The following is a 16,648-nucleotide window of genomic DNA, read 5'->3' on the forward strand; positions in this document are numbered from 1 at the left end:
CTCATTTGGGTGGTACTTTCAGTAGACTCCACGCAGTGACACATGAAGCCCATACTACAGCAAAGGTAATAAAACTAGCTATTTCCAGCAGGGAATATAAAAATTGCAGGAGATTTTATTTTACATTTTTATTGATCATACTTAAGTTTTGGTTTTTATATGGAGTAGTCACTTGCTAGATACCCATCTTTGCACTGTATAATAAATATATTGGTATTAAAATATGATTAAGTAGAAAGGATTAGTTTTGATAAAGTGTTTTTCAGAATTAATGAGAAATTTATTTCAAGTGGCTTCTTGAGAGCTACCAAGTCCTGGAAAGTTCCTTTCAAAGAAACATAACTCCCAGTTATTCAAAGTACCACTTAGCATTTATTATTTCATGTTTGAAATAAGTTACTTTTCTTTCCCCTTTCTATTCTCTTGCAATGTAGTTTCAAGTTCTAGGTTAACATTAAGGACTTGGTATAATGAGGCTTCTTTTATAGTTGAGCTCTTTAATCCCTTTCCTTTATGGCATCTATTTAATATTGTTGACCTAAGTTATCCCACATGAATTATAGTCTAATGTTATATTGTTTCAACTTTCCTTTAAATTATTGGAAGAAGAAAGTTTATCATCATTAATTAAATAAGTCTTGAATGTGTTTTCTCTAGCAGATAAATTTGAAAAGCATTTGATTGCATTTTTAACGAAAGGGAATAAGCCTAGTTCATAATGCCTTCATTTAGTGCAAGATTACAATCTGTTTCATTTAGTAATGTGTTTATTGTTACGCATTTAGTGTCAACAATATTAGCAAAACTAATCTTGTGCAGCTTATTGAATTCTCGCTTCCTTTTTAATGGGTCATAACATTTAGAAACATCACGTATATTTGAATAGCAGCATTAGATGCAGGTGACAGAAAAATCAGAAATTAGTTTTCTTAGTGCTATAGTTATCTATGTGTTTTAATTCACACAGAGTAGGAATGAGAATGTTAAAAGGAATGTAGTTAGATATATATTCTTTGATACCCAAAGCAGGCAGGAACAAAAATTAATAGTCGTATTATTTTTTAGTACATTGTCCAAGATGCAGAATTTTAAATTCACATAGCTATGTTCCTCTGTCAGGACTCTGTTCTCTGTGATCATTTTATTCTTATGCTGCATTCCCATCCCTGAGTTTTGCTTGGTGTTGGTTTATTTGTTCTGAACCTATATTAATTTATGCATATTTTTAAGCAAAAAGCCATTTAGACCTGAAATATACAGACTTTTAAATTGTGCAGCTACAGAAAGGGGAACCTAAGAAAAGTTCAGGTTTGTTCTCTGGTTATTTTTGCATGGGAATTGAATAATGTAGACCCTTCCTTTTGAACAATTCTGTATATACTAAGTACCTTTTCCCATTTTGTTGAAAAAAATCTCAACTGTCTTTATTTACTTCTTTCATGCTGCAGGTTATCTTTTGTGCCTTTAGACATATCCCACCACTCACAACTTTCAGTCTATAACTTCTTAATTGCGAATAACTGCCTACTGTAGACATAACACTCTAGGAGTGTCAGTGGGCAAGCATACCTGGAAAACTGTAGCCCTTAGTTAGAGACTGAGCTGGCTGCAAATGAACTATGTCTTCTCGGCTCAGTGGTGTGCCAAGACACTAGCTCATGTTCCAATAGTGGCATAATGACATGTAACTTTTACTGGAGCTGGGGTAAATAGCACTTGCCGTTCAGCTTTGGGAATTAGCTTGGCTGTCAATTGGTGGGGAACTCTGTTCTGTTGCTCGGTGTTGGTACAGTGTAGCAACATGAGCACCGACTTCATGATATGTATATGTAGCTTAACCAACTGACCAAAGGCAACTTTTCTGGAAATAGATTATATTATGGTCCTTGGCCTACCATGCTATTTAAAAAGGCTTCTGGCCTTTTGTGTTTTTCTTTTACTAAAAAGGGTAGGACAGAGCACTTTAGCTATTTTCTACAGTCTTTCTCTCAACGGTTGTTCAGACTTACGTCCCAGTGTCTAAGCAGAATCAATGTACACTCCTTTTGTATTGTATTCTCAAGTAATACACATACATTGCGCAAGTGAAAAAGAAACAGTATGGTGGGTAGCTAAATGTTATGGTATACTTTAAAATTGCACTATGTCCAGAATTTCTAAGCTTTTGTTTAGATCTCCAACCGTTTACTCTTGGAGTGATAAAATGAAGTAACAATCTGTATCTCTGTAAAAGGGACAACAGTCTTTTCTTTCTGCTATGTTATTTGTATTTGTAAATCTATTCAGGTTTTGGGCCAGGTTGAGTGATCTAATTACCTAAAAACATTTGCAATTACTCTTAAGAAAAAAAGAAAGAGTGAAATAGAGCAATGGAATTAGCTTCCTAATAAAGAAAAAAGTAATTTATCAATCCTTTTGTGATATGTTCTTCAACCATTATGTGTATCTTTGCAGAGTGCTGTGATGAAAAGATAAAATTGTGGGAGGAGTAGCATGACATTGTAAGAAATGGAGCACATTTTAAGCATTTTGTGCAAATTATTTGCAAAGCTGAAGTACCTCTTTTGTTACAGAAATGTCCTTTGGTAACTCATTATTTAGGCTTTTACTTTCATTTTGAAAGCAGATGTCCACATTCTAACATGAAAAGGCTAGAACATTATTTAGTTGATTTAAATCTGTCCAAATTAGAAAAATCAGTTGATACACAAGAGGTGATATTAGAGTCCAAAACAAATTGTCCCCGTCAAGGCGTAGCCTGACTTTTGCACACAAATGTAGACATAAAGTAGTCATCACAACAGATTTTAACTTTAATGTTTATGCACTAGCTCATCCAATTTCCACTGTACGTTTTTAGTTAGGCATGTCTAGTTTTTCAGTTTACCTCTTCCCCTGTTGCATGGCAGTGCCCTATACCACTGAGTGACAGAAATTGTTTGCCCAAAGGTGGCTGTCTAACTTTAAACATAACTTGAACGGTATCCATCTGTCCTGGAATCCAAAATATGACAGAGCTGGTATTTTCTACATATATAAGTTTAGTGCCAGTGAAAAGTGTTGAACTGACAGCCCTGGAGATGGATATCCTCTCTCCAGTGAGCAGATGCCATTTCAAAAGCAGCACAATAAAAAAAAAAAATCCTAGGCAATCAAATAGCTCCAGTCTTGGCCTGAATGGATAAACCTGTAGTCATAGAAGATATTTAGCTTTCATAGGCATGCACTACTGAGAACAAAAGTGTAATGAAGTTGGGGTATATTTACTGTCAAGTATAAAATGCTTGGTCCTCTTTGGAGATGATAAATGTCAACAGTTTATTTTTTGGATCCTTTTTAAGGACAAACTGATGACTGCTTGTGGTCATGATATAAGATGATACCTGTACATGTCCTTCTGGCACCCGTTCAGTGCCACATCTGCTGGGTGCTGGGCTATAGAAGATAGTTCTTTACCTGTATATAAACTGTGGTCTTTCTACATCATATTGAGATATCATGCAGTCTTTACGTAGCCTGTTAAATTACTTCGGCTGTTCAAAGTAATATATGATTTAAGGGAGAAGATTGTTTTCCTCTAATTTTTTGACTACCTCATTATAGGGGGACCATCTACTCACTGTTTTTGATACAAATTTTAGTTCACTAGTGTTATGAATTAGATAAGACATGAGGAATGTTTTTGATCTGGTCAGTGTATGGGTTTTCTGGCATTTTAAGTTAAATGTGTTTTGTTTTACAAGTTGACCGTATGACTCCACATTAATAATTTTTCAGTCCTTTAGCAGTGACAAGGAGGCAGATTATTTCCATTCGGTCCTTTTTTGTAAAGACAACTTGATAATACTGATTTTTCAAATTAACTATAGTATGCAAAATGATCTGTGTTTTGACTGAAGAAGAATAGCAAGTATAAAAATATTAGAGATTCCTAAACTGACAGGTGTCACAGATTAAATTTGCTGTCCAATTTTTTCCCATTGAGTTCAGGTTACATGACTGTGGTAGCTCGAACATCATTGAATTTATAGATTGAAGGAATAAATGAAAGTGTGTTGGCAATTGTCTGACAGTGTGCTGTTTGATTAGCATGTGGGTCACAAAGTGGCGTGGCTTGCTGAACTTTGTGAAGAAATTGTCAACTGGTAGCAAGATACAAGATGTAAATTCATGATGTTTTAATTGAGACTAGAAAAGGTCAGCAGTTAATCTTAAATTAGATTTCTGAAGAAGCCAATGGGGCTTCCAGAAGATTAGTTTAAAGGTAGGACTTAAACAGAACAGTGCCTTAGCAACTGTATATGTTTACATGTGGATAAGGTCACCTTATCTCTGAGAAACAATCACTTTACTGATACTTCTGTGTAATTAAAATGATTTATCTGCAGCTCAGGACCAGTGTCAAAATTTGCATGTGATAATTTTAAATGTAAGATAGACTGCCTTCTCCCTGAGGTGCTGAAAATAATTAAGCCATATGTTGTGTAAGTGTTAGGAAAAAATAAGTTCATTACAAAATATATTGTCTACATATTTTCATGCAGTATAGTATGATACCTGCTTCCTTTTCATTCTATAGGCTAGTAGATCCCAACAGTGTCATGGCTGAGTCCAGGCCAAATCTACTTCTTTACTTCACAGAGGCTGAAAAATAGCAATTAGAGAATTATGTTTGCTAAGGTGTCTGGATACTGTGTGACTCAGCAGGATGTTTCTGTGCCTTGTTTTCCCTGCTGCACGGGCCTTTGGAAGCGCATCAAGGGAGAGTAGCGCTGAGGCTGAGTCCACTTAGCTTTGCTCTGTCATCCTTTGTAGCACCCTCAGAGATGGAGATTCTTTACAGGAAAGATGGAAATTGCAAAGCCTGAAGAGGTCTGAGTAGGTGTGATTGCTGCCTCTCTTCCCCCTCACACAGTGGTTAAAAATGCTCCTCTTGTAGCAGAAGGAAAAATAGAGCTAGGTCGATCCTGCAGAAGCCAGGTGACAGATTGCTGACAGTGGAGGATCTGACTTAGAGAGAGCAGCTTTACTTTCTCTTGGGAATCGTCTTACAACAATGTTATGAGTGTATAGTTGTTGAAGCTATGATGTTCTGTTACTAGTATTTCTGCCATGGCATCTCCTTTGCCTGTCTTAACGGAGTGTACGTTTGCTGATCTGTGCTAAGTATATCACTTTGCATTGCTTTTCATTCTGGAGACATATTTAATGATGTGCCACAAAGGGAATAGTTTGGTTTGTCTAAGTGTGATTCAGCCTGAGGTGGGAGAACTGATTTACTTAAGGAATGGAGACTGCGTTTGTGGCTGTGGGTTTCTTGCTTGCTAAAACTGATTCAGAAGAATGTTCTTCCTTTCCTCCCATGTATTTTTTTGAGTATAATTCCTGGCTTCCTACTGGGTCTTCATTACGAACAAAGTACTGTAAAGTGCTTTTCATATCTGCCACAGTGAAAGAACAATCTTCCTGGATCATCAAGTCTTGTTTTCTGACACATAATACAGTTATAATAATCTGGCATTTCAAATCAATATGCTGTTCTAGAAAAAAGCCATGTTACCTGAATGAAAACTTAACCTGTTTATGTCTTCAACTATACAACTACATGGTTAGTGAGACAGCTACTGGCAAAAAAATCACCATTATTTCTAATAACAAAGGTCAATTTTTGTGGTACTGTCGGTAAAGATGGGTGCCAGACCTGCAGCTACTGCAGTGAAGCCAGTCACCAAACCTTAACATATTAATCATTATTACTGTAATGCTGCAAAATATTATGATTCCATTAAGGAACTGTTAATTTTGTCCATTGCCTGTCCTGATAGCAAAAAAAAAAAAACCCAAAACCCAAAAAACTCTCTATCTCCTGTAAGTAAAATCTTCAGCTGATTAAAGAAGGGAAGTTTAGATAACAAAATTGAACTAAAATACTTCATAAATGAAACTCCAGATGCAGCCTTTAATATGGTTCTGGCAGTTTGTCACCAACTTGAATAAGCAAATTTTCCATTGTGTTTCACAAACATACCATAATAATTTTTGGTTTGTATTTTTGTTAACATTCAAAATCCAGGTAAAATTGTTGATGTTCTGTTTTTTTGTCCCCTTGCAGGAGTAACAACTGTGTTGACAATGACAACACTAAGCATCAGTGCTCGAAATTCACTCCCCAAAGTAGCATATGCAACAGCTATGGATTGGTTTATTGCTGTTTGTTATGCGTTTGTATTCTCTGCATTAATTGAATTTGCAACTGTAAATTATTTCACAAAACGAGGATGGGCCTGGGATGGAAAAAGTGTAGTGAATGATAAGGTAAGTCCTAACGAAAGAGCCCTATTTCCAGTCAATTGCACTAAAACAGCTGTAATATGTTGTTCTGGTAAAATTTGCTATATAAAAAAACCCCAACATGATGCTTTAAATCAAAAGACTGTAGGTGTGTTTTCTGTCCTGAACAAAAATGTATCTGCCCTGATGTAGCTGACCTCACCTGGTGTCAGTAATCCAGATTTAGTTATCCAGCACATTGTTTTTTTTATGTTGGGAACTGTCTGACTTGTTTCTTGACTCCTCAGATGCAACAGTTTATCTGGTTATTCAGAAAATTTAATCCAGATTATATTGGTTGACCACTTTTTTATTATTTAGTCCAATTCAGTTGGAAATAAGAAAAAGATTACAGAAAGATATAATGTATATTAATTTTCCTGGTAACTAAGGATCAGAAAAACAACTGAATGCCCATATATGTAAAAACTATTAATAACAAAATCTAGAAGTTTTGAACATTTTCAGTATTCTGAAACATATCCCTAATGATATGTAGACATTAATTTTTAAACTAATTTAACTAGCAGTTGTACAAAATTCTGAGTACTTCTTCACCTATGATGTATCAATGCTCTGAGTGCACAGAAACACAGTCATGCCTTAATTTTCTGGTATTGGTAGTAGTGTAGGTGTGATAGCATGAAGAAATTTTAACCTGATAGAACTTCTTATTTTGTGAACAGAATGAACTGGTGATACACCTAGATTTGTGTCAAGCTTTACAGTTTATAATTTTAATAACACAGAACAAATTTTAAAGCTGACTTGTTTTGACTGACTTATGTTATATAATTTTGTCCTATCACAGTCCCTGATTCTATCAATGGAAAAAGATTTCTTCTGACAAAGAATACTCTGATTTTTGTGGTTCCCCTTAAAATAGGGTAGAATATTATTTGCTTCCTAGATGATAATAGTAGATGTGAAGCAAATTTTAATTAACTGATGGTTTCTCAGCATAAAGCTCAATGCATAAAGAAGCAAAATGTTCAGTTAATGGTAAAGGAGAATTAGAGGAAATGAGAACACTGTTTATAATTCCCTGTGGCTTCTGGAAGGGCTTGAACTATTCATAGCTTCAGGATCTGTTTCCTCATGCTAGAAGTAGATACTGAATCACTACAAGTTTATCAGCATGTCATGAGTGAAGCTTTTCAGACTGGGACATTGCCCTGGCATTGTAATAATGTAGGGAACCCTTATAAAGTCTCTGATCATCCTTTGGCTGTTCCTTTAAATTAATACAACAGTGTTGTCTCATGATCGTAGGAGTGTCAGGTGTTTAACAGCTAGGTAGTATTCCTTCCCTAGGAATGACAAAATTAGCCATTCCATTTTAAGATTTATATACCATTCACATGTCCAGTTCTCTATTTTCTTTAAACTGACTTAACAAAAAGCTAAACTTTTAACATATTCATAGTTTCTCATACAAAAACATGGTTCATCTTTATTATGCATGTCTCATTAATGGTATTACAGATACCTTTTAAAAACACACTAAGTGTGTCTGAAAGGAAGGAATTATAGATCAATAAGAGTGTTCCTCTCATATTTTGATTTGGTAATTTGCTCTTATTTTTGCCAAGTGCATCTGTGCACCTAAAGCCAGGCTTACTCTTCACCAGATAAAGAGAAATACGTTTTCTCAGTGACAGTCATCTGTGTTCACATTATATGGAAATTCCCATATAAGTGCTGTCAACATGGCATTTTCACAGGAAAGCAGGTGCAGGGACAAGCTACATATTTGATCAGCCCTTTTTCACACTCTAGTCAATAAGGAACAATGCTGAATTCCCACCCGATCCTAGATTTTCTTTTTATGTGACACCATCTCCTGAGACAAGGTATTTGGGGCACAACATCTAACCATGAAGATCTTATCAAGATTTGTAGATAGCTGATAAATATAAAATTGGACCTAATTTAAAACTAAAATTGGAAATTAGGTAGATGTGTCCCTTAAAGTAATAAATTGCAATGCACATCGACGAGAAATGTCACAAGTATTCCCTCACTTGTGCCACTTCCATCAGATTAAAAATCAAACCAAACCAATATGACAACTGATGATTTCTTATATGAGCCAGAAGTTAACTATTTCTTCATCTGTTTAGTTCTGTATTTTGTGGAAGAGATGGACTGAATCTAATATCTATTTGCCTGCTTCTAAATCATATATAGAGAGCCTTGCTTCCTGAGACACTGAAATCTTTCCATCCTTTCCTGTAGGTTATTAGAAGCTCCTTAGTTTGGGATTGCTGCAAAACAGCGGATCAATTTATAGCATTACAGTCTTATTGCAGAGCTAGTCTGTGTACCTATATATATGTCTAAAAACTCAAACCTAAACTCATTATCTATACATCCCCGTACCTATCTATAGACGTAGTCTCTCCATTGGAGTGCCACTGGCTGAACTGTAGCCATTTGAAAACATACACAATCCCATAAAAACACATAATTGCCGAGGTTGGAAGGGACCTCTGGAGATGGTCGAATTTAACTCTCCTACTCCAGGCAGGGTCAGCTAGGGACAGTTGCTCAGGGTCATGTCCAGACTGTTTTTTAATATCTCCAAGGATGGAGACTCCATAACCTTTCTGGGCAACCTGTTCCAGTGCTCAGTCACTCTCACAGTAAAACATGTTTTTTTGTATGTTTAAGTGGAAAATTCTGTGTGTGAATTTGTGCCCATTGCCTCTTGTCCTTCCACTGGATACCACTGAGAAGAGCCTGGTCTGGTCTTCTTTATTCTCTCCCACCAGATATTTATATACATTTATAAGATTCCCCCCTGAGCCTTCTTTTCTCCAGGCTGAACAGTCCCAGCTCTCTCAGCCTTTCATATTTCAGATGCTTCAGGCCTTACATCACCTTTGTGGTCCTTCACTGACTCGCTCCATTATGTCCATGTTTCTCTTGAACTAGGGAGCCCAGAACTGGATCCAGCATTCCAGACGTGTCTCACCAGGGCTGAGTTGAGGGGAACGATCACCTTCCTTGGCCTGCTGGCAGTGGTCTTTGTAGTGCAGCCCAGGAGGCTGTTGGCCTTTGCTGCTGTGAGGGCACATTGCTAGCTTGTGTTGAACTTGGTGTCCAGCAGGACCCCCTGGGCTTTTTCTGCAGAGCTGCTTTCCAGCCCATTAGCCCCAGCCTGGTACTGGTGCATGGGGTTATACCTCCCCAGGTGCAGGACTTAAATTTCCCTTTACTGGACTTCATTAAATTCTTGTCATTCCATCCCACTTTTCTTACCTTCTGTTATTTTTTAATTTCTAATTCCCGTTTTCATCACTGTTATGCATTTTTTTAAACAATAATTTCTGAAAAACAGAAATAGTTCTTGAGCTAGTTCTCAGCTCACTTCTGCCACTACCAGACTGGAGTCCTTCTTTCCCTTAATTGCAATCTCTTTCTGACCTCTGTGTGTGTGTGTCTATGTATTTATACATGTAAACACCACATATTTCTCCAGAATCTCTTAAAAATGTAGACCATTACTGAAATTCCTTTATTTATTCGTGGTATGTTATGAGATGTTCAAATAATAGTGATGCTAGATTTATGTGGGAAAGATGGCCTAATTTTCATTCTGTTACAATGCCGGGTAATCTTTTTTTTTCCAGTCTACCCATTCACTCCTTCTAGTTCCCTTAACAGAGAACATTTAAAAGATCTTGCAATTCTGTTGTAAGGAGCTGGATACAATGCAGCTAGAGAAAGACCAACTGTTTTCCAGTTGTCCTTACAATCACAGGAACAGACCCTTCCTCATATAACTTCAGTAGGGCATTTGATAGTGCCCTATTTGATATAGACATAGAGTCCATGTTTTCAGAGCATTCTTATGTTGCCTGTACCTTCTTTTTGGAGAGACTGGATGGGTCTTTCTTTATGTTTGAATTTATCAGCATGGTATTCCCGGTATTTATTTTAACATACTCACACATACTAATTTGTTTCTTTTACATTTGAAATGTTGTTTTATTAAGTCTATTCCGGCAAATGCACATTAAATATTTAACTTCATGCTGTCTTCCAATAGAAAAAAGAAAAAGCATCTGTCATTAAGAAAAACAATGCCTATGCAGTGGCTGTTGCCAACTATGCTCCAAATATTACCAAGGACTCAGTGCTACCAACCATCTCCAAGAGTGCTACAACTGCAGAACCCAACAAGGCAAAGCCAGAAGCGAAGCCACAGGAAGCAAAGAAGACATTCAACAGTGTTAGCAAAATTGACAGAATGTCTAGAATAGTGTTTCCAGTCTTATTTGGTACTTTTAATTTAGTGTATTGGGCTACATATTTAAACAGGGAGCCTGTCTTACTTGGCTTTGCGCCATCAACCTAAAAGCTGAATTGCACTGAGGACTTAAAGCATCATTCTAATCAGATAGGTTGTTCGCTATGTACAGTACGACTAATAACTGCTAATCTGTGAACCATTGTGTACAGAGTGTATATAAATGTCTTATCTGTGTATCTCCAAAGGAGGGACACAGTGTTAATTCATGGGTCTGTAAACAGATAGCACCCATGGCAAATATAGCCAGCTCTTTAAAAGTTATACCCAGGGGAGTTCTGTTAAAATAGGATTCAAATATACATAATTATATTCTCTCCATACAATGAAATGAAGATATGATCCTACATAATTATTTAGGAACAGTATTTTTTTAATTTAAAGTTAAAATATTTTTCTATAAAGTAACTAATTCTTTAATGAATGAAACTGTCATTTAAAAAAGTGATTTTTTTAAAAAGGTGTAATTGTTTCATACAATAGCAGTACCCATGTACATAATAGAGTACAGAGGTCGTACAGTTCTGCTGATCAAAAACATTCTGGATACTACGTAGGCTGAAGAGGTAGTAAAGACTACTATATGGCAAAAGCCACAAGTTTCTTACTTCTGTCCTGTTTGAAGTTGTTAATAAACTCTTCTAATCGATTTCAGGGAAAAGCAAGTGTTAATCAAATTTCCAATATCAACCAACTTCCTCTAGTGAAACTCTTATTCTTTTCACTCTTTTATTTATATGATGTTGCTAAGCCAGGTTGTCTGGTTCAGCAAAGTTGGATTTTTTTGCTTTTTGATTTTGTTCTTAATTGGATTATTGTCAGGTTCATAAAAGCACTCAGAAATTTTTCAGGGTTAAGTATATCAGTAATATAATACACTCTTTTTCCTTGCTTAATGTTATCCTAAAACCTGCCATTAAAATATTTACCTGTGTTTGTCCCAGAAAGCATTGTTTTCAAGGGAAACAAGAACCATGATTTAAGTTCAGGAAATTATCCATATAATAAAATTTACTGCTGCTTTTGTAAATGGCAACTTTACATTTCGCTGACATAACTTTACAACAACTTTGTATACTAGAAATGGTTTTGCTAAGATTTGAATGTTATTTTTTTAATAAAGAGTCACGCATCATCAGTAGGCATCAACTGTATTTCATGTACACAAATATAACAAAATTGGAGCTGCCATTTGCAATTTTATATGAACATTTAATACTGATCAGTAAAATTGTTTTTCATCTGAGCCTTTTCAAAGATTCTTTATGCCCCTAAAGGCCTAGTAAATCATGACATAAGTAATAATTGTGTACTCTATTTAGACTTTAGTATACTTGGCCAATCAAAAATATTTTGATTCACACATACATTAGCAGTTATTAGTTGACCTTTAAAAAAGATACACCTTTATGATGATGTCTTCGAGTAGAGACATATGTAGTCGTATAGTGTCATTTATTGCAGTTTTGTACAGTACTTGAGTATAGTGCATAAAATAGATATGTTCAGAGTTTAACAAAGTTGTACAAATATTTCTAAAATCAAATAAAAGAGTATCTTAAGACATGGAAATGTGCTAAAAACAACAAAGAGAAACACTGCTTTCATTTGCTGTTTTATTTTCCTGCTTTTTCTTTGCTTTTAATGTGATTCTGTTTTGTACTTTGTGTGACAGTATAGATGCCAAGGTCACAAATGCATATTATGAATAGAATTAATAGTTAAGGCAGAGTTGACATCAGTAAAATAAAGACATTTTGTAAGTTATAAATGAAAGGGAGAAGCATGGACAAGGTGTGTATCCCTTGAAGTCCCTCTAATTAAGCTGTCAGATTAAACCTTTCTCATCAACAGTAGTTAAAAAATGAGCACTTTACTCAGAACATTAAAATAAAAGTATCCTTATTTTCATATATATTTATATATAAATGTAGATCTTCCATGTAACATGGAGATGTGTGCAATAGTGTGATTATGAGCATAAGGCTGGAAGGCAAGCAATAAAAAAAGGTTTTTTCATGGTATAATTATACATTTTTAAAATGTTTCATTTGTAAATTATAAATTATCCCTTTAATGTCACATTGTCTAGGTATGAATAAATATATAAATATGTACATATGTACAAATAATTGTAAATACTAGAACTGTAGAAAAATCCCTTCACTTTTAACTCTGTTTTTGGAAAAGGGCTCTGACTGTATAGTTTAATGGAGGCCCATGCTAAACTGCTGTTCAACTTGAGTAGCTCGATTATGTTTTCTGTAGCTGAGGTCTCCTTCCTGTGACCTAGTGGGAGTTCTTACCTTCTGTTCAGATCAGCAAGATCTAGGGACTCTCCAGTCCTCACTGGACTAGGATATGAGAAACAGAGGTTTGTGTTTCACCCTTGGCCACATCCAGGTTCTCCAAACCCTTCACAATGTTTAAATAATGTTGTGTATTGCTCCTGCACGACACTGTATAGTCAGAACTCTCCCCACTACAAACATGAGTGTGCTCAGAGGCATGTTGGATTACCTGACAGGGAAGGATTTTCTATCCTTATCCAAGAACGGGACCCCTTAAATGTTTTTAACAGTACAAGTCTTCAACAAGACATCTTCTCTGGAAGATAACATCTGTGTAATGCAGAGCTGCATGCAAAAAGCCTATCTTCAGTTTGCACGAGAAGCCTGATGCTGTCTCCTGTTAGTCAGCTCTGCTGCTACTGCTTTTATTGGGTACAATAATTTTTCCTTCACTGACCATTTAAATCTCTCTGCTTGTTATGCTTAGGGTCAGTCAGATGAAAAAACCCGAGGTATTTATCACATACTAAAGATACATTTATCACACACTAATATAGAAAAATAGGCATACTATATAAATTCATTCAGTGAAAGATAATACATTTTAAATATCCACATGCAGTTGTTGTGGGCATCAGCAAGGCTTTTGAGTGCGTGCACTCCAGAAAAGTTTCACTTTTACATTTAGTTCAGTTGGTCCATGTTAAAGCAAACTCCTTCTGTGGGAGGAAGGAGCCTGCTTTATTGTTTCACCACTGAAACATTTATAGTGAGTAAACTGACTACACATAAGTTGCAAATTTGTAAGACTAACAACTGGATAAGTGAATTTGAATGTAAAGATTTAAGTGAACGTAAGCATGGTGCAAGGAACACCGGAATGCAAGAGTTAGGCCTTCTTTCCATTTAGCAGTGTAGAATCTGTGTCTGGGATTTTTAAGCTGGTTTCACAAATTCATGTGCAAAATACCTAAAAATTTAATTTAATTTGAGTAAAACTTGCTGGTCTTAAGTACTTAAAGTGGGGAGAGAGAGCATGAGTGAGCAAACGCAAGTCACTTCGCTATCAAAGACTTGCACATGGAATCTACCAGTGAAATTTTTGGTTGACATGTTAATCTAATTTATTTTTCCCATTATTCTTGTGTCAGGGTGTCATATTTTATGTGACTTAAGAAATTAATACAATAAATACAATGATATAACACTGTGTTAAACTTGGATTGGAATTACTATAATTCTGGTCAAGGTGTATGAAGTAGGTTTCCAATGTAGTACTGGGGCCTGTACTTCTGGATGCATGTGGTCAGTAATTTAACAGTAATTTATAAATCAGCATGAAGAATATAGAGATCAGCAAGGTTTATCAGCCAGGGCTATCTGCTGGAGACTTCTTAACAGATTGCTTTTAAAAGAGTGGCTTCCAAACTTCTCAGTTATGTTGTAGCCAATGAAATCACCTTCCATATCTGGGTTAATTCAACTTGTAACTGCTGCATTGTTGAGCATCTTTAAAAAAATTATTATGCTAGATGTTGTGAGATATGAGCTTTAGCTTGGATGACTATTCATACCACTGAACATTATGCTAAATTAAGGAGCTAGTCTGCCTGTATAGTCACAGGAGAGAGCATGAAAGAGCTTCACTAGACATCAAACAGGAGCCTTACTGAATCACCTTCCCTTCCCAGTGATTATAGGTAACATATGGGGTGATGACACTTTTCAAAAGTGGGGTGACCATAAACTGTCTGCCTGAAAGCAACCAGAAGCAGCTAGGAGGAGGTAGGGATGTATGGGGAAGGAAAGGGGGAAAGAGAAGAAGCAAATGGCTTTGTTACTGTGTCATTGGATTGTGAGATGATTGAGGAAGAAGCCATTGAGGGAGGTAAGGTGTATTTTTGTTTCAGCTTCAGTTCTGAGCCTTCATTACCATATGTGAGTTGTGGGAAAGTAACTTTTAGAGCATAGGAAATTGAAATACTTCTTGTGTAATTCTGCTGAACTTGAGGGACATGAGTTGTGCCTTTGAAACTGAGAGGCTTCTGCTGACTGCTTTGTGAAAACCATGCAATGTTGTGTGCTTTCTGCCATATGGGACATCTAGGGCAGCGGGGGAAAAGAAGCTTCAGGTATTAAGTAGAATTAAGCAGGTTTTGTTTTCTTAAGAGGTGCAACTTTCACTTAAGCACAGATAGTCAGCATCCATCCTCCATACCTTTCATTCCTATTCTGGAAACTTAGTGGTGCACAAGTTTTTGCCTTGGCCTTTCACAAAATAGATGAAGTCTATGCTTCTGAACGTTTCTATTCCTATCAAATTTGCATGAAAGATGATTTCAGTATGGATATGAAGCCATCATCAGCCTATGCCTGATTATGTGTAGTCACATAATGCTAAAATTTAGAAAGCAATGCAATGGGTTTTAAAGCAGAGGAAGAAAACATTTTAAAAACGAGCCCAGAAAATTAAATAGCTTCATTTAAAAAACACAGAGCATGATAAATGTACAAATGTCTAAACACATCTAAATAGAATCTCTGAGTGTGGTATAATTTGATGTCATATATAAAGTTTTTGTCTTAAAGGCTTTGAAATGTTAAAGTAATTAAGTGAATTTATATGAAAGTCAGCTCACGCTTCAGCCTCCGGTATAGGGAGTTTTAGGATTTGTTCCACCTCTTCCCAGCGACAGTGTACCTTCTGCTAGAATGCTGTCAGTTTGCAATATAATTTGAAGTTATATCCCTTTAACATTACCGTCTCTTTATTTTTTTTTTTAGTCAAGAAGACCTCCTCCACCTTATTTTTGCAGATAACCCAAACTCCCTAGCAACCAAAACTTTTAATTCTATTCTGAATCCAATCATTAATTCCACCCATCTGAGAATCAGTGAGGGACTTCATCACTTTAGACCTTTAGTAGTAGAAGCTAAAGGCTCACAAGTTTGTTTCAATGAATGGCAGATGTTAATCACAGAAAAAGTTTGTTTTCCTCTACTTTAAACCATTAAATTTTCTAGATTCAGATCTCTCTAGGTGAATCCTTGAACTCACGTTTTAGAGTCTGTGATTATCTCTTACTGGAAGAGGCTAAACTTTGAGGGCTTGACGTCTCTGGCTGAGATCAGGGCAAAATTTGCACTGAATTTAAAACTTATTAGCATCCTCAGGATATTTGTCTATGTCACTGAAGTCAGTAAGGATTTTTTACAGAAGGGGAGTACACCTGAGAGTACACCTGGGGTCTCCTTTGGGTAGAGGTGCTTAGTTCTTTAATCCATGAAAACAAGCCTTTAAAAGAACAGCCAACCATACTGAAATACAGGATTTGATGTCTGTTTCATTCCTGGTATATGTTAATGCCTTTTAAGAATATTGTGAAAGTGCTGTGAGTTAGGAATAGGTGATAACACTCACAAAAAGGAATTTGGAGGATGTTTTAAAATATGCAAGATGATGTATACTCTTCCTCTAGTGTTGGTGTCTACATAAATATATATGAATATATTTTTATTGTTGGATGATTTAAAAGTTATATTTTGCTTTCAAATTTTAATTTCTTACATAATGTTGTGAATACTTCACTCGATCAGGTGGCCTAGAGCGTCTTTATGCATTCAAGGTTTTTAATGATTGCACTGAGTGCTTTCATTCATCTGATATTCAAAGAGGTGAGCTTCAACAGGTTGAAGTGTCATATTTGTTTTC

General features: G+C 35.9%; 1 protein-coding gene across 1 annotated transcript in view; it reads left to right on the forward strand.

Annotated features, from left to right (window-relative positions):
• GABRA2 (gamma-aminobutyric acid type A receptor subunit alpha2) overlaps window positions 1–10,693 on the forward strand; it is a 58,233-nt gene extending 47,540 nt beyond the window's left edge. The window contains exons 8-9 of the mRNA XM_075709314.1: window positions 6,113–6,315; window positions 10,385–10,693. Of these exons, the coding sequence (XP_075565429.1) occupies window positions 6,113–6,315; window positions 10,385–10,693 (512 nt within the window). The remainder of the gene's footprint in view (window positions 1–6,112; window positions 6,316–10,384) is intronic.
• Window positions 10,694–16,648: the final 5,955 nt, after the last annotated feature.

Source organism: Pelecanus crispus, chromosome 4 (assembly GCF_030463565.1).
Source record: "Pelecanus crispus isolate bPelCri1 chromosome 4, bPelCri1.pri, whole genome shotgun sequence".
NCBI classification, from domain to species: Eukaryota; Metazoa; Chordata; class Aves; order Pelecaniformes; family Pelecanidae; genus Pelecanus; species Pelecanus crispus.